At 53.0% G+C, this 18,354-nt stretch overlaps 1 protein-coding gene across 7 annotated transcripts; it reads right to left on the bottom strand.

Moving 5' to 3' along the window:
* Nucleotides 1-52: 52 nt before the first annotated feature.
* PPARD (peroxisome proliferator activated receptor delta) lies at nucleotides 53-18,303 on the bottom strand. 7 transcript variants are annotated; one of them, XM_053998139.1, is made up of 9 exons: nucleotides 17,463-17,671; nucleotides 15,265-15,353; nucleotides 9,920-10,051; nucleotides 5,840-6,068; nucleotides 5,008-5,159; nucleotides 4,167-4,305; nucleotides 3,402-3,604; nucleotides 2,629-3,082; nucleotides 53-2,235 (listed from the first exon to the last, which is right to left on the bottom strand). In XM_053998139.1, exons 4-9 carry the CDS (start codon nucleotides 5,967-5,969, stop codon nucleotides 1,988-1,990), a joined length of 1,326 nt encoding a protein of 441 aa, XP_053854114.1. In that variant the 5' UTR covers nucleotides 5,970-6,068; nucleotides 9,920-10,051; nucleotides 15,265-15,353; nucleotides 17,463-17,671; the 3' UTR covers nucleotides 53-1,987. The 7 variants fall into 7 exon arrangements, with proteins under 7 accessions (XP_053854114.1, XP_053854113.1, XP_053854119.1 ...); XM_053998138.1 differs by having other exon boundaries at nucleotides 9,920-10,048; XM_053998144.1 differs by having other exon boundaries at nucleotides 5,840-5,954; nucleotides 9,920-10,048.
* Nucleotides 18,304-18,354: the final 51 nt, after the last annotated feature.

Below are 18,354 nucleotides of genomic sequence, written 5' to 3'. Positions count from 1 at the left end.
TGCCCCCAGGTGCTGAGAGAAAGCCCACAAAGACAGGCTGGACCCTAAAAGGTTCTTAAATATTTAGTTCAGATTTATTTAAAGTCAAGTCAGTTTGTGGACACTATTTATATTATTAAAAACACTTGGAGGTTTGTACTTCTAGCAAAAATATACATTTCAGTTTGAGGGTTGTTATACTGTCGAGGAAGGAAGAGCAAAAAGTTTCCCAGGTGATGGGCACGAGTCCTGCATTGCGACCGAGGTGGGGACACCACCGGGATTTTGGGAAGGACAAATCCCTGGGCTCCGACCAGCACACGCATGTCTCCAGTGCCTTCCCCCAGAGGGCTTCAAAGTGCTTCAGAAACGGTAATTCCCAACACCCCTGCGAGGTAGGGAGGGGAGGGCTGGGCAGGGAAACTGAGGCACGGCAAACTGAGGAGTGTGGCAGCAGGGGGAGTTTTGGGACCGACCAGCCCTGTGATGGGGAGGGAAAGCCCAGTGCTCTTCCCCTTTGGGTTTTAAAGGAATTATTGCACCAGGGAAATCTGCTACCCTGAAGAAGAGGAAAGTAAAGTAAAACCGAATAATTTGCTCCCACAACCCCTCCTCGGGAATATCAGTATTTTAATAAGGCTGCTCAGGACACAGGGGACTAGGAGCTGCAGACAGGGAAGCGTCGCTTCTTAGGTGAGACACCATTACCCAGAAAGGGAAACTGAGCCCTTCCCAGGTCCATCCTCCCCCTGCCCAAAGCCCGAGGGACACAGCCCCCACACCAGGGCCCTGGCCTGGCCCAGGCAGCACCGTGGTGTTTCACTACAGCTGTGAGAAGTTGTGAGGTAAAGTCCCAGAATGGTGCTGGGATCAGGCAGACCTCTAAGCCTGGAGCTGTTCCCACTCTTGGGAACAGTGGCAGAGGTGGACTGGCAGCTTCCCTGACACAACCACGCTCACTGGGAAGCTCCTGCTCATTGTGAGCATCCCAACCACCCCCCTCCCTGTTTATAAATCCTTGGCATTTACAGCTGCAAAGCTCTCTGCAACCAATGCACTAACAGATCCTCGTGCTCCTGCTCCGAGCAGACAGCATGTGACAATCCAGGTCCCTTTCACAGAGGGGAAACTGAGGCAGGACACCAAACCCTGACCAGCTCAAGGCCTCTGACCCTCCACACACCTTTTTGTAACTCATGTCTGTGCAGAGCAGCCTGTGGAAGCCACAGATTCCGTGCCTCTGCTCTGGCAGAGGGTGAAGGTGAATTTTAAGGAGTCAAATCCTTTCACTCCCACTTCCCCATCCCAGCCTCTTTCCTACTGAGGTGCCAAGGGACATGCTCCCTATGGAAGGAGGGTGCCAGGAGCAAAGGCTCCCACACAGCACCCAGGAAGGCAGAGTTCACACAGTCCCACTGGGAGACAGGAACACTCTGCAGAGCACGGTGGGGGCTGCAGCTGAGGGTCTCCCCTGGGACAGCCCTATCCGTGTTCAAATACTCCAGAGCTTTTCTTTGGGAAAGAGAGAAACATCCTTTCATCACACTGTCCCAGGCTTCATGGCTCAGGACCACCTCCTTGGAGTGCAAATGAACAAAAGAATACAGACACCTCTAAGTGCTGCTGTCAGCCCTGCTGGCCCCTGTACCCCCTTGGCCCTCCTAAGGACCAGGGCTCCCCACCCTGGGGACCCAAGGTGCCACAGTGACCTCGCTGCCTGAGCCATGTAAACTGGGCGGCCACTCCACTCCGGGAGCAGCTGGAGCTGGGCCACAGGAACGGGAACAGCAGCTTTGCAGATTTGTTAGTGTGTGTTAACGGAAGCCCTGGCTGAGCAGGAGGCACCTGCAAATCCTGACGGCATCTTGCCCTACGTACCGTATGTCAGGGTCACATAGAAAAGAGTTTCCAGTAGGAGAAATGGAAGACACTGGGAAGGGTTTTCTTTGTTTCTGTACAAAGAGTCTTGATGGGAATCCATGGCTTCATTCTCATAAATAACAGGTCCTTAGTACATGTCCTTGTATATCTCCTGTAGAAGTGGGTGCAGAGATGTCTCGGTCTCTGTCTTCTTGATCTTCTGCACCAGCTGGGCGTGCTCTGTCACCAGCTGTCGCAGGTCAGCCATCTTCTGCAGCAGCTTGGGGAAGAGGTACTGGGCATCTGGGTGGTTGGACTGCAGGTGGAACTCCAGTGCTCGCAGGATGTTGTCTTGGATCTCCTCCACCTGCTTCACGTTCATCAGGCCAGGGCGGTCTGTGGAGAGGAAGCATGGTAGCTGCAGGGTCATGGTGCAGCCCTCCAAAGTACACGCTGCTCCTGGGGAAAGGGAGCCCGGGACTGTAACCCACCCACTGTGACTTCAACCTCATCAGCTAGAAAGGGGAGAAGTGTGCCCTTGGATAACGTATCCACAGCAGCACATGAGAAAGGAGATGCCACTTCTACATTCCTTGCTGTTGCTTGCCAGGCAGCACTGCCCCAGAGAAGCTTGGGTTTTGGAAGTGTTCAGTTCTTCTCTCATGCCCCTGAGACATCCCTGGCTGACCTCAAGCCCAGCTGCAGCTCAGCTCCCCTAGCCCCCTCTGAACCACCTCTATGTAAAGAGGACTCTTCCTGACCCTGGCATGGCCGAGGGCACCCGCTCACCTCCACACAGGATGATGGCAGCCACAAACAGGGACAGGTCACTGTCATCCAGCTCCAGCGCGTTGAACTTCACAGCGAACTCAAATTTGGGCTCCATGATCTCGTTGAAGGGCTTGCGCAGGCTGCGCAGGAACTCGCGGGTCACAAAGCCGTTCCCGTTGGCCACCAGCAGCCCATCCTTGTTCATGATGGAGGCCAGCATGGCGAAGATGGCCTCGTGCACCCCGTACTTGAGCAGAGTCACTTGGTCGTTCAGGTAGAGGCCTATGAAGCTGGGGATGCTCTTGGCGAACTCGGTGAGCTCCCGCACGGTCTCCACCGTGGTGCACTGGCAGCGGTAGAAGACGTGCACCCCGATCTCCTTGTAGGGGGGGATGCCGTTCACCAGCTGCTTCCACACCAGCCCCTTCTCTGCCTGCCACAAGGTGTCCATGTCATGGATCACAAAAGGCTGCTTGAACAAGAAGCAAGTTAGGAGTCTGCTGCGGGGACTCGAGGTGCCAGCTCTGCTCAGGACAGTCATGTTTGTCTGCCTGTGCCTGTGCTGTGCCCTGCCTCTGGGGCTGACAGTGCCCAGCTAATCTGCACCCACCCACCACAGCACAAGTGTGCAGAGCAATGGGATTTTTCCCAGCAAGGGGCAGGACATGCAGAGCCCACCTGGCTGCAGGTGAGAATGGTGCCTGTGCAGCAGGGAGATGTGCAGCATCTCCCAGAGAACAGTCCCCCGTGCTGGCCATGGCCAACCCCACCTGTCCTGGGAGGGAACTTACTGGGGTGCTGCTGGCTTTGCCGGTCAGGATACCTCTTGCCTTCTTTTTGGTCATGTTGAAATTCTTCAGGTAGGCGTTGTAGATGTGCTTGGAGAAAGCTTTCAGGTCAGCCACCTGTGGGTTCTGGCAGCTGATCTCGCTCGCTGTCAGCCCTGCCACCAGCTTCCTCTTCTCTGCCTCTGGCATGCGCCCAAAGCGGATTGCTGGGGGGCAAAACTGGGGGTCAGGAGAGCAGGGGAACCCCAGGAGATGCATCCAGAGAGGCAGCAGTTTGTTCTGCCACTGCAGACAGACAGGCCTGCTGAACACCTGCAGCTACACAACATAATGCTTCTCCAGGCTGCAGTTCCTCCAGCACTAACACCTTCATGAAACAGCCACTGCTGCTTCCTCACACCAGACTCCCATCCCATTCCTCTGGGCTCTTGCTCAAACCCTGCTTCCCACATAAACACCTTTGCTTGTCTGGGTCTGAGATTCTTATACCTGAAGTCTAAAAGTCCCAGCACAGAAGAACAATTTGTGTGTCCAGTTCCCTCGGGGCCAGTCCATAAGGGACAACCACATGCCAGCAGCTGCACTGCATGGTGGGAATGAACAGCCCCTTCTCATACAGAAAAAGGGGAAGAGGAGTCAAATGCTTGAAGCACTGGATTTGAATGATCCCCTAGCAAGAAGAGCCATGGGCTAAAGCACCCTTCACAGGAGAGCAGCTGGCCCTGTGTCACCTAGCTGGCCAGGCCTGTGGGCAGCAGTGACACTCACCATTGTGTGACATGCCCAGCGAGAGGCATTTCTGGAAGCGGCAGTACTGGCACTTGTTTCTGTTCTTCTTCTGAATCTTGCAGCTCCTCTCACACTTCTCGTACTCCAGCTTCATGCGGATCGTCCGGCGGAAGAAACCCTGCAGGCAGGGAACAGGGGGACATGGAGCAACAGGGCCTATGGTTTGGGACCAGACTGGTTTGTTATCCCCAGGAGCTTCAGGGAGGTTCAGGAGGAGGAGCTCTGGGTCTCCGTGATGCAGAGTTTCTATCCCAAGGAAAGTTCATGTGGTGGCAGAAAGGGGCTGCAGAGGAAGAGGTGTGGGGGCACCCCATGCCTGGTGCTGTGACTGTGCCAGCAGCCCACAGAGAGGGATGGAGGAACAAGCCATGAGCCAACCCCAGCCTGCAGGAATGTCTGGCAGGACCTGTGCTGCTAACGCAACCCTGCTGGATCTGCTGCAGGGGAAAGAATTCCAGAGAAACATCCAAGCTGCAGCCAGTGATCCCACAGAGATAAATACACAGCTCACTGCTATCTGCAGCATAGAAACTATTTTTAAAAGCAAACTCAGGGTCCCTGTGGGGACAGATGGATTTGCCTTACACAGCAAAGCACAACAATGCAAGGTTTGGACCATACAGGTCTCAGCCCCCTTCCCAAGGCAGCATTTGCTGCCTGCCTATGCTTGTCCCATTCTAGACAGGTTGTGTTTTTTACAATCAATCCCAAATCCCTGTTTTGCTGCAAATCTGCTTGTGTGAGGAGGCTTGTGTGATCCCAGTCGCTGGGATCTAAGCCCTGCTTGGTGCTGCAGAACCCAGCTGTCCCGGGGACTCACCTTGCAGCCCTCGCAGGCGTGCACGCCGTAGTGGAAGCCCGAGGCTTTGTCTCCGCAGACCCTGCACTCCACGTTCAGCGCTCCCAGCGCCGCCTCCTCGCAGCCCATCTGCAGCTGGTCCGACAGCGAGGGAGAGGAGCTCTGTGACAGGTCTGCGAACGCACACAGGGACACGTCCTTCCATGTCACAGCCACAGGCCCAGCTCCTCCAGCCGTGGGGCTGAGGAGGGATTTCCAGCCCTGTCCTGCCTGCCCCTGGTATCACATCTGGAATCTGGCACTGGCTGCAGGCAAATGCCATGAACAGAGTCAAGAATGCCCCAGCAGCTCAGACTCCACATCAATGCTCCTTTCTTCCCTCTGGCATTCATGTCCTGGCAATGAAACTCCAACCAGCAGATTTTATAATCCCTTGTTGGCTGGCTGCTGGCACAGGACATCCCAGCTGGAACATCAAGGGCTCTGGAGGAGATTCTTCTGCATCCACAAACCTTCTCTCCCACCTCCTACAATCACTTTGCCCTGAGGACCTGAAGAAGTGTCCAAGGAAGCACCCCAAGCAACCTGAGAGGCCCCTTGCTCTGAAGCATGTTTCCTGCCTGTCCTTTTAATTTCCACTCCAAAACCCACTGCCAATGGATGTGCAGTGACCTCAGAGGAAGAAATAAGCCTCTCCATAACTTGGAGCATTATTTCACAATTAAATGTGAAACGTTCAGTTCAGCTGAACTCCATTCAGGGACAGATTCTCTGCCCTTGCAGCTGAGCATGCTGTGTGGGGGCTGTGGGCACCTGGATGCTCCACAGGATGAGCTCCTGTGGCTCCACTCACCTGTGTAGCTGCTTGAAGGCAGCGAGCTGTCTGGTCCTCCAGTTGGGTCTGAGGCTCCACTTGCCACCATCACTGCCTCTTCCTCTTCCTCTTCCTTGACCTCAGGTACTTCCTCCTGTAGTTGTTCCATAATTGATCACCCCTCAGTGCCAAGACTGCAATCCCTGTCATAGCTCTGGCATCATCCGCGTCTATCCAAGATGGACCCCACCAGGCTGTTCCTGCTAGCCTGCAGGACATGGAGAGAGGCCACTGAGTGCCTGCACGGAGCAGCTCAGCAGCAGGGCAGTGTCACCAACCACACCAGCCCTGCTCTGTGCTTGCTCCTCAGCCAGTGAGACATGCAGAGCAGGGCCCATTTAAAGATCCCTTTGCACTGTGGAATAAACATTCTGTAGGACTCAAGGAAGCAAAAGCTCACAGAATTGTTTTTAAAGCCTAGCAGATCACAAACCAGCCCAGATGCCAGCCAGGGATCAGGGTCCCTAGCTTACAAGTCCCATAGCAGAAATGGTGCCCCAGATAACGTCCCCCAGAGCTGACAGTGACCTATGTGATGCAGCCAGGGCCAGGGTCTGATAGAGGCAACACCTCCAGAAGGATCAAAGTAGGGCTGGCTTCACCCTCTGTCCCTGCCCGGCCATGGCAGAGCCTGGATTGGGAGCAGCAGCTGATCAGGGCATGCTGTGCCTGTGGGTGGAAGATACTGGGGGAGCAGGGCTCAGTGCAGCAGCAGGCAGTGGCTAAAAGCCCCTGGCCCGTGCAAGCCATCTGCAAGACTGATGGCTTCCTGTCGGCCCTGCACTCACACTCCTTCCCGTCAGAGTGCTGCCAGTTACAGCCTCTGTGTTTGTTTTCACTTGGCTCCTCTGCCAAGAGCAGGGTTGAACGTGTTGCTGTTGCTGTTGCTGTGCGCAGCTGCCGGCCGTGCTCAGCCACGGGGTCCAGCAGTGCAATCCCAACAGCCACACAATCCAACCAGTGTCTTAATCCCGGGTTTCCTGTGGGAGGAACGGCCCCATCCTCCCCCACACACTTCCGCTCCTTGTTTGCCTTACTCCATCCCAAAGAGCCCACAATCCCACCTCCCTCCCAGCCATGCTGGATCTTGATTCCTAAACTGACTCTTCCTTGAATAATTAATATCTCAAGCCCATCTTATGTAAAGTTCCATCCACTTCCTTAAGAGAGTTATTTTTAAGTGGAGAAATACCCATCAGGAAAGCCACTGAAATCCAGGTTCAACCAAGAGAGCCTCAATTTACAGACCCAAATTAAACTAATGCAGGATATTGCAGGGGCCTTGTATAAGGGCAACCCCAAGCTCTGGGATGGTCTGTGCCTCATGCCCAAGCCCACAGCACAACTCAGGGCTTGCTGGGGGAGGGCAGCAGTGACCCAGGACTCCCTGGATTTGTTTGCCCTCCCAGAGCAGACCCTCACACCTGGCACTTTGGATTTGAGCTGCAGCCAGCTCCTTGGATTGCTGGAAAGACATCAAGGTCAGAGCTCCCTGAAAGAGCAAGGAAGCAGCTCAGAGAGAGAACAAAACCTGCAGGTGGGAGGGTGAACACAAACACGTCACAAAGCCAGGGCACAAGTCACCCCTGGACCTGGTGCTGTACCAGAGCCTGGGTCTCCTGTGGCTGAGGGGGCTTTATTTTTCCCCTCCACACTGGGAATTCAGACTGCAGGACAGGTGGCTTTGCTTCCAGGTGAGGTATATTAGTGGCAACAATCAGCTCACTGCCCTGTGCTCCTTGGCAGCAGGAGCAGGCAGGGGGGTGCTCCCTTCCCGTGCCTCCACATGAGCACTGAGGGACCATTGAAGGGCTGTGTTATCCTTGGCCTCTGCTCACACATCCCACGCGGTGGGACATGGCAGACAGGCAGGAAAACTTATTCATTGGAGATGGAGGGTAATGAACTTCACTGTTTTCAGGGTTATATATAAATGATCACACAAACATCAGGGAAACACTTTTGCCTGGGAGAGCACTTAGTGGGGGAAGCTTGTGGCAGGAGAAGCTCGTCTACAGTGGAAAATCCATCCTGCAGCAGCTTAATGAGCAGCTCGTTAGATTCTCTTTGTCCCTGGCATCCAGCACAAGCCCCTTGCTTTAAACCCACTGCAGACAGAGCTCTCTGCTTTGCCCCAGATGTCTCATGGGACATGTTGGAATAATGTGGGCACATCCCTGACATGCTGTCCTCCATCTGCTGGCTCTACTCAGGGCCATGTGCTCCCAGGGCAGCAGCGAGTTTTTGGAATGCAGTTTGCTCCTCAAAATCCAAAAAAGCAACTCCAAAACTGTGCTTGGAGTCAGTCTTGGATGGGTGTGAGGAGGGGGAAAGCAGAGGATGAGACAAAGACAGACAGCTCCATGGGCCTCAGGTGCAGAAAGGTGTTACAGAAAGGATATGGATGTGAATCTCACCCTTTGAGAGTGGCTGGAGAGCCAGAGAGAGAAAAGCTTTGAATGTATTTGAGAAAGGCTCTGAATGTATTGTTTGTACATCTCCTTGCAGGCCAAGAGTTCAGGGGCCTGGGCAGAGGGGAGCTGTGGGAACTCTTTGCACACCTGCCTCTCCCTTAGCCCTTCCCATTTTCTAAACAACTGGGATAGAGGGAGAGGACTGGAAAAACCGATTGATCTGACACGGGAGGCTGCAGCCCCTGCCTGTGGCAGATGAAAGGCCAAGGCAGCCCTGGGTAAAGGGCCGGCCACAGCCAGGCCTGTGCACCCCTTTGAGGAGCAGAGCCCCCGGCAGGAGAGGGACCTCAGCCTTGTCCCCATGCCAGGTATAGCACTGAGGCAGCAGGCAGAGACTGTGGAGATTCACCAAGGATTCACATGCTCCCCTCTGTTCCCCTGCAAGCCCTTCAGTGGGAACAGGGGGGCCTGGGAAGCTCGAGCTCTCCAGAGGTTTGTCCAAACTCTCTCTCTGTGAGCACAAGGAGGGACTGCCCTGCCAGCACCACAGCCCAGAATCTTTGTGGGACAGCACTGGGATGACAAAGGACAGCCAAAAGACCCATCTCCACCCCAGGACCTCTCCAGCCATTTGCTGCCTCCACATCCAGTGGCCAAGTTGCCAGAGCAGGAGAAGGGATAACTTGGTCTCCTCCTCTTGGCTGAGTCCTGTGCCAGAGAACAGCACACAAGCTTCAAGCTGCAGGAAGATGGGTAGAGATTCCTGCCTGCCCTAGACACCCATCCCTTTTTCTGTTCGGCAGCTCTCACAGGACAGTGATGGAAACAAGGATGGAGACTGTGAATTTCTTCCTAAGCATATCCAGAGAATCTAGCAAAGCTGTTTCCCTTCCTCTTCCCACAAGATGGGAATGAGCAAGAGCACAAGCATCTCATGACTTGCTGTGCCCTTGCCTCAATGCCTGTTCCAAGGAGCTTTGGTAACCCTGGCTGAGCCAGCAGCTTCCTGTGCAGCCGGTGCAGGGAGGGTTTGTTTGCTGGCTCTGGGCTTGGGCTGATGCCTGCTGGCTGCAAACAGCTTGGGCAACAGGTTTGTCTTTCCTAGAAGCTGGCATCTACGCCAAGCTAAACCATGAGTGGGTACAGGGAGAGAGACGTGGCACAACCAGGAGAGGAAAAAAACAGGAATAAAAGTTAAAAGGAGATAAATCTTCAGTGTGGATTCCCTGCAAGAAGGTAGTACTTCTCCAGAGCTGACCAAGATCCAAGCTTCCAGATCATCACAACCAACAGCTTGTGTCCCTCTAGTCTGGCAGTTCCCCTGGCAGCCAATCCTGCTGATTAGCACGTAGACCCTGGAGCCAAGCTCAGAGTTTCCAGGCAAAGCAAAGCACCAAAGAAAGGTCCAAACCTCCCAAGAGTCAAGTCACAGAGTTGATCTGCTCAAAGCAGTTGTTCAATACAACTGTACTATAAAAGAGGTCACAAAGGAAAACAAATATATCATGGGAGCGCTCCTCACTTGTGTTTATTCCTCTGGACAAGAAAGTTCACCAAATTCACAGCCAAAAGAAACAGAAAGGGTGAGATGAGAACTCAGCACTGTGATGTGCAGCACATTTTGAATCCACAGCTGAAAACTGACCTGAATCCATAAAGGAGATGTGACTGCTGCTGGTTCACCACCTTTTGCAGACTTCCTCAGGTTGTGTCACTGCTTCCAAGATCTGCTGATCAAGTACCAGTTTCTGTTCCTCCTCCTACACGTCAGCTACTACTAATAAAAGCCAAATAAGAGCTAAGCAGATGCTGCAATACAGGAAAGGTAACTGAGAGTATAAAACAGGAGAGACAAACACTGAAAACATGTTTATGTTTGCTCCTGGAAGATCAGCATACTCCCCTATTAGCCAATGAGATCTCAGCAGCACTTAGTAGCTGAATGTTTCCTTCCTTACTCAAAGTCTTGGCCTCAAGGCAGGCTACACACAAAAATAAACTACTACAGCTAGTGAGGAAGAGCCCTCCCACACAGCACTGACCAGGGTGGATGTTCTGGGCCAGATTTTTCCCCTTGAAGCATCTGTTTAGATGCTGTACCATGCCCCAGAGCCCAGTCCTGTGATTGTCTCTCCAAAGGTGTTCGGTGTGGACCACCACCTGTGCTTCCCCAAGAGTGAGCTGGGCTCATTAAGCAGAGGGGTGCTGCCAGAGCTGCCATGACCATTAGCTGCTGCTAATTACTGTGGGACTTGTGACACAGGGTGCAGGAGATTCCCTCAGCTGCCTTGAGCAGCCTGGCTTGCCAAAATGAATCACACATCTATTGCATGTTTTAACTCACCCACTTCCTGGGCACTGAGGGAAGGAAAAAATACCCAGCTCATTAAAAAGGTTAGAAAACTTGCTGGATTCTTCTCTTTTTGTACCATGATTGATGCTGTCCCCAAAATCAGGTCATGACATTTTGCTCCAAAAGGAACTTGCTGCTGGCTTTGTTCAGAGTGTAAGAGGTATTGCAGACAAAGAGAAACAGCAGACTTTGGGCACTGAACTCTCAGCCATGCACAAAGCAGGGTCTGCCAGGCTGCTCTTCTCCAGGAGTTGCATCCATCCCTGGCTCCAGCAGAAAGCATGCACGAGATGTGCTCCAAAATCTTGAGATGGCAGATATGGGAAGACATTTCCAGGATGACTTTCAGGAAGTAAACTGGCACATCTCATTCTGCCAACTGCTGACTGGTATTTGTGTTTAGCGGTCAACTCAGGACAGCCCAAAGTATCCATGGCCAGGAGGGCACGTCAGTCTGATCCATTGGAACAAGGACAGCAGCCAGGAAACAAGCAGGTACTGGAAAGGTGACACCACTGGGGCTTCTCAGTGCTTGAAATGGCACAGAAGTGCTGCTATTTGAGAAGATCATTAAGTCTGGCAAGGAGAGAATATCATCCCCCCACAGCCCAAGGCACTGCAGAGGCTGTGAAACTGTGGCAATGCTTTGGGATCACACTGCAAACCTGGCACTTGCACGCCAGAGAAGCTGTCTGGTATAATTCCCCTTTCCTTTAGCATCCCAAAGGTGAGGAGGCTAAAGGGGGGCTTAGAACTCAATGAACCACTGTAAGATGACGCTTTCCCAAACTGCTGAAGTCCTCTTGGCTGTACTCCAAGGCAGTCAGTTTGCTTAGGGACCCCTTGTCCTCCTGAACCTGAGCAGGACACGTGGAAGGATCTAGTTTCAGGAACATCAGTAATTATAGAACAGGGCTGGTAAGGGAGGAACTCACAGAAACAGCAACACCACTTCCCAAGGCAAACAGTGGGCAGAGACTCAGAGCAGCACTGAAATGGAACTCCAGGAAAGTGGCGAGTGGAACAAGCTGTGGCTGTGAACGGGAGCACTGCTGGCGGTCAGTGAGGCCAAGTTTGGCAGTGCTGCACACACCAGCACCCAGCTTAGATTTCCCCAAAGTCTCAGGGTCACTGGGACACCAGCAAGTGCCACCCGTGCTTTGGAAGGTGCATTCAGCTCCTCAGAAAAGCAATGGGGGCAGAAAAGCAGCAGTGGGCTGATGAGTCCCTTAGGATCACGCACATGCATGCAGCCTTCTGTCTGGAGCCAAACATCCAGAAGGCCCCTAGGTTTTATTGCTCCATTGCCAGTGCTCCCAGATGCAGAAAAATGCCCACAAAACCAATAGCGAGCCTCCTCCTCTTTGCAGCAACAGATTTTAGATCCCATGGACTAACCAGGAAAACAAAAAAAAACCCATCAGCCTGTAAGTTTTGTTGTGTTTTCACTCGGACTCCCAGAAAAGTGCTACTTGGTTTTGTAGACTTTAGCAAAATATCCTGGGCACCAGCCACGCTGCTCTGATCCCAGGACACAGCTGACAGAGAGCGATTGTGCCCAGGCACAAGTTCTGATGATTCAGCAGGGCCAGGACATGCGCAGCGAGACGGATCGAGCAGATTGCTGTGCCTGCTGCAGCTCCCCTTCAGCCACGGAGCAGGAAAACAGAAGGGTCCCAGTCTGACTGCACACATCCCCAGAAGAAAACCCCCAGAGAACACTGGAATTGCTTTTCCACACAAACTAGTACAACACCCTCTCAGGAACTAGATGGGAATGCTGTTTCCTTACTATTTTTGGCCACATTCACATAGCAATAGCTGCCTGGACAACAGAGATTGCCCTGCCTTTTGAGCAGGGAAAGGAGCAGCCACCGTGTCAGTGTGACCCTGCCAAGACTCACAGTGTGCTCTGACCATTTGGATTTCTGCCTCGGCCCCCAGAAAACAAAACGCTTGAGCAAAGCATTCGCACCTTTCATAACATCCTCGTGCCTTTGGCACCGTCTTGGGGGTACAGGGTGAGCCACAGAGCTCACAGCCAGCCAACAGCTACTGCTTCCTGACACAGCCAGCTGCTGGCAGCTCAGCAGGCTCCTCAAGTTCATGCTCACCAACAACCCTTTTCTAGAGATCTCCATGTCCCTAAGTTCCACAACACAAGTTCTACCCCATGGACATGAGAATCAACCCACAGATATTTTCAGAGATGTGGGTCTCTGACCATCAGCCCTCATGGGGTTAACAGCTTTCAAGAGCCAACATCTCTAGCAGAACCCATATAAACAACTTTAAGGTGAAAAGCTGGTTTGGACATTTTCAGAAATATTCCAGATTGCATTACGATGAAATCAAGAGTTCCACTGAAAAACACTTGTAACAAGTCAGGCAGGACAGGGATTTGAGCTTAGGTTCCTGTCAACAAGATGACTGCACAAAGCATTGCTTATTTTGAAGCCATCTCACACAACCTCTGCCAGAAAAGGCCTGACAAAGCCTGTCCTAATGAGATAGGCATGTGTTTCACAGTAAAGTCTGTCTTAACAGCCCATCAAAGAAATGCTTCCCTGTCAGCTCATCTGCCCTTTCAAATCACCAAAACCATTCCCTGTCTCCAACCCACATATCTGTTAAGGGTTGAGCATGCATGTTCTGGTTTTTGCTATTTCAAGTTCCAGTTCCCAGACCAGGGCAAATCAGGAAATGCAGCCTGATGGCAACAGCTTTGGATAACATGGGGGTTACCAGGCTCTGGCTATCCCAGAGGTGGGTTCTGGCTTGACCCAGCACCAGAACGAACACTTGTGTTTCGGGCTTGTGCTTTCATCCTGCCGCTTCCTCCTCCATGGTCAGGATTCCCCTGCAAACCACAGATTCCCCAAAACTCAAAACTTGGAGCAGAGCCTGTCTGTGAGGTCCCTAGGAAAGCACCCCAACATACACATGCATTTCATAGCCCTTTGCAAAGCCAAATAGACCTGACCAAAACGATCCCAGATGTTCACAAGCTCTTGGCTAAGCCTTGGAGAACACAGACATTTTCCAGACACTACGACTGAAACAGTGAATATTAAAGCATTTCAAGAAGTCATAATGAAACTAAGATACATCTTGAGTCAGTTCAGCTCTGAACCCTTCCTGCAGTCAAGCAGGGCTCCCGTGAACGTCATCCCAGAATGTATATTTTGGGGAAGATGCACTTCACAATCTCCTTGACCAAAAGGATTCATACTGGCATCAATTGTTCCACTCTAAATCCTGCTTTGGTAATTTCCCTGGCATTCTGCCAAGGCAAGCACATTTCAGAGTAATTAACAAAAAAATAAAACTAGTTCTACAGAAAAATCTTACTTGTCCTCACTACGGAAATCACTTCTGCTTGTCCACACTTTCCCAGAGTCTCCAAAATGACTGCAGCAGCGCATCTCTGAACAGAGAGACTTCTGGAAAAAGCAGAGATTACTCTGCAGCACCTGATGAGAAGCAGCAACGCAGCCTGACGAATCTGTGGTTATCACATTGTTCCTGCTCTAAGCAAAAGAGTCAGTACAAACCACAAAACCCCTGACATCTAAAATGTCATTGTCAGGGCAAGCCAGGCTGGGCTCTGACAGCAAATAACCTTTCAGGCATAAACACTGTAACATCATCTCACCCAATTAAAACATCATTTGTATGTCAGGTTCTGCTGTTCAGAGGAGCCCAAAAGTCTCTTCTTGTGCCAATCCTTCAGTCTCCAAGAACATTTGCAGATTTCCAGTCCATAATTCAATAACCACAGACGAAATAGTCCCAAAGGGCAACAAGATGTACTGTACAAAAATACATATTTTTCAAAAGGCTTCACGCAAGAAAGACAGAGCCCATCAACACCAGAAAACAATTCTGTACAACAATGCTCTTCTGATCAGCAAAGCCTCACGGGGCTCATTATAAAATCCTCTCCACACGCTGTGAAGATCCTTGGAAGTCTGTGTCTTGAATACCAGAACAGAGATGGCGTAACCATTGCACCAATCTGACACAGAACCCACGACAGCTCAACACCTCAGACCTGTGTTGAGGCAAACACACACCCACAGCCACATGCAGACAGCTGATTCCAGGAATCACTTCAGAGGTCTGCAGGCAGGACAGTGCCCACCCATGGCCCTGCTGACCACCTCCTCCAAACCCCTGTCCTGCCTCTGCCATGACCTGCTCGGCTTTGTCTGACACCCACAGCACCGGCACCACTGCCGGGTCGTGTGTGGGGTTGTTGGGTGATTGGTGACCCACGTGCAGCCCCGGATCTCATGTGCCCTCCCTCATCTACAAGAGCCAATTTCAGTCATAAACATCAGTGAAATAATGAAACGTTATGTCACAAAGCTTTGACAGCAAGAGCCAGCTGAGGGGAACAGGATTAGACAATGGTCCTCACAGTGTATTCCTAAAGTAATCCATAAGATCACATTCAGAAACTGAACAGAAATAAGGCACGGAGTTTAACTTTAAAATTAAATTTAAGAAAGTTTAAGCTCATGGACAAAGGCAAACTTGCTGGAAGTAAACTGCTCTTCCCTACCCCAAGTTTTTAGAAACACTGCTAAGTGCCTGGGTCGGTGGCCCGCGTGCAAAGGAAGGGGAAGGGTTACCTCTGCGGAGCAGCTGTCCCTGTCTGCCTGCCGCCGAAAGCCACCGCTCGGTCACCATGTCAGCACGGACAGCCAAGACCTGGAGCAATCTGCAGGAGGACAGACAGCAAGTTTCCACGGCTGTGCTGAAGGCCAGATATTTATGCCGCTGGGAGCACTGGGCCGGGTCCAGCAGCAGCTCTGAAATTTAAACGCACACTCCCTCTTTTGCACGCTGAAACCCTGGGCCAGGGTGACTCCAGGGGGCTGCTGCCACAGGCAGCATCTGTCCCAGGACCAGGAGGTAGAGCAAACCCTGGGGTGCCCCAGCAGAGACAGCCCCATCCCCTCACCGTGGATGTCACCTTTGCTTTAAGCCAGCTGCAGCCAGAGGATGATGACCCTGAGCTCTTATGACAATGCACAAAGTTGATGCTAGAAAAAGGACTATGGTGGCCACAAGGCTGCTTGTTTACTCAGCTTGCTTAATCCACCTTCAAGAGGCTGCCAGAAAGTTCCTGCAACTTTAATGAACTTCCTCTTGGGTGGCTGAAACTTAAGGATCCGACAGAGTTCATTCACTCTTCTTGGTTTTCCTGATAACTTTGTCTTGTATGAATTTCAGACTCAAAAGAGAAGGAAGAGACTAATGCTGGAAAAAAATGGCTTATGAGGCTTTGAACTAGAGGATATCTATTTTTAGATAGTTATGCAGACTAACTGGCCTAAAACATTAAACAAAGATGCTGTGAACATGATGCTATTTGCACCCACATACCCTCCTTGACATTACCCAGGCGTAGCTGCTCCTCCCACTCCAATGAAAAGCCCTGTTCTGTATTGCTGCCCTTGACATGGGACAACTTGTGAGGCAGCTGGGGACCAGCAACAAACCAGCAATAAACCAGCAACAAATCAGCACCACCAGGCCAGGCAGCTCGGCAGTAACCTGTGAGTGCTGTGCTGAGAGTGAACCCCCAGTGCAGCACATCCTTCCAGGTCTGACACGACAGCTGCAGCTGCCCAGGAGAGATGAAAAAAGAACATGAACTCCCTGCCTCAAGGCTGAGTGTGGCCTGAGTGTGGAGGGTGTTCCCTACAGGATCAAGGTACATCCAGAGGAGGTCACAAGTGTGAGATGCAAAAATACAACCTGAGTCCCTTGCACTGGAGCATCAATCACATCAGGATTTCCCAATCAGTGATGTCAAAGCCACATCCTCTGAAGGCAGTGATTGCCCTTGTTTAGAGGTGGGGGCTGAGGACAGCACAGAGCTCTGCCAAGCGTGGATCCAGCACCAGCCTCTGCCTCACTGGGGCCACAGAACTGCCCTCAGGAGCTTCACTTTCACAGCAGAGCGGGTTTCTCATCCCTTCTCCCCCAATATGGAAGACAGTTTTTCTAAACAATCCTGACAAAGTTCCTCTTTAATCTCCCTGACAAAGAACAACACTAAAGTCATTCCAGCCCCACTGGCACATCAGGAGGTGGCTTTCTCCACCTCCAGCAGCAATAAAGCTCATCCCAATTCAGTAACACAGCATTAGCCTTGACACTGTCAACGAGGGCTGAATCACATGCAGGGAGTGCACAAATCACACCCTAAGCTCTCTCTCATTGCAGACCAGAGTGCTCTGCTGCTGACAGAGATCTGAGAATTAAAAATAAATGCCTAGCTCACCTTGTCCCACTCACAGCTAAATGCCAGGACATGCCCATCACACCACACACAAGGCAACACTTGCACCAGCTCAGCAGGGCATGGAGGGAACGTGCAAGCACATCCCACCTGGATGCTTCCTCTGCCGTCCCTGGCTGACACATGGCAAGTCATCAGGAAAACTCCCACCTCAGCCTGGAGCATGTTTGTACAGAGGAGGATACTCTGCTGAAGGCAACGAGGGATTTGCATGGAGAGGGCAGGAGGAGAGGAGAGTCGAGCAGAAACAAGAAACGGGACATGGGCTGCCTCAGCCCACAGGTCGCTGTTTTAGAGACCAACACTGCAACCAGCCCTGGGACTCTGATTCATGGGGCAGCCACGGCTCAGACCCCTCTGCAGCAGCATGACGGGCATTATCCAGACCCTACAGCACATCTGATTCCTTCCAACATGCGTGTCCTTCAGCTGGGATCTCAGGGCAGGGGGGAGTGGAATGGGCAGATATGAGGGATGAGAAAGGACTCTCAGATCCTTCCTCCTGGAGCAGCCCCTCACCAGATGCTCTGCTCAGGGTCCATCCTGACCCTCTTGCTTCTCCTCCTTCCAGCCACACACTCCTGCAGTGCCTGGTACCCTCCACCACCCCAGCCTGGCACAGAAGACAGGCACACCGTCCCCCTAAGCCTCCTCCCGTGTGGGCCATCTACCGTCCTCAGTCTCCCCTGACTTCCCAAGAACTACAGCCTGAAGTCACTGATGCCACTCACGCCGCAGCTCTTCACACCCGTGTCCCCTTTGCACCAAGCCCTGTCTCTCACACCCCCAGCCCCTCACACCCCCGGTCCTTCACACTCCCAGCCCCTCACGACCCCGATCCCTCACGACCCCTGTCCCTCACAACCCCGGTCCTTCACACCCCCGGCCCCTCACGACCCCTGTCCCTCACGACCCCTGTTCCTCACACCCCCTGTCCCTTACACCCCCTGTTCCTCACACCCCCTGTCCCTCATACCCCCGGCCCCTTACACCCCCTGTCCCTCACACCCCCTGTCCCTCACACCCCGTCCCTCACACCCCCTGTCCCTCGCACCCCCGGCCCCTCGCACCCCCTGTCCCTCACACCCCGTCCCTCACACCCCCTGTCCCTTACGACCCCCGGTCCCTCACACCCCCGGCCCCTCGCACCCCCTGTCCCTCACACCCCGTCCCTCACACCCCCTGTCCCTTACGACCCCCGGTCCCTCGCACCCCCGGTTCCTCACACTCCCGGTCCCTCACGACCCCGGTCCCTCACACTCCCCCCGGCCCCACTCACCTCGCGCGCGGCCCCGCTCGCGCAGCCGCCCCCCCCCCCTCCCCGCCACCCCCGGCCGTCACCCCCGGCCCCGCGCGTCACCGCGCACGCCCTGACGCCACCGCACCCCGCGCGCGCGCGCGGCCAATCGCC

The sequence above is a fragment of the Vidua macroura genome, chromosome 24 (assembly GCF_024509145.1).
Source record: "Vidua macroura isolate BioBank_ID:100142 chromosome 24, ASM2450914v1, whole genome shotgun sequence".
Classification (NCBI taxonomy): Eukaryota; Metazoa; Chordata; class Aves; order Passeriformes; family Viduidae; genus Vidua; species Vidua macroura.
Note: the sequence above shows the minus strand (reverse complement) of the source record. Positions and strands in the feature narration are given on the sequence as shown.

Excerpts from the sequence above, each read along its gene's own strand:
- PPARD (XM_053998141.1), bottom strand. The coding sequence starts at position 5,969 with ATGGAACAACTACAGGAGGAAGTACCTGAGGTCAAGGAAGAGGAAGAG. Across the intron at positions 5,160-5,839 it reads GCCTTCAAGCAGCTACACAG|ACCTGTCACAGAGCTCCTCT; the intron begins GTGAGTGGAGCC and ends GTGCGTTCGCAG. Across the intron at positions 4,306-5,007 it reads ACGCCTGCGAGGGCTGCAAG|GGTTTCTTCCGCCGGACGAT; the intron begins GTGAGTCCCCGG and ends CCCTGCCTGCAG.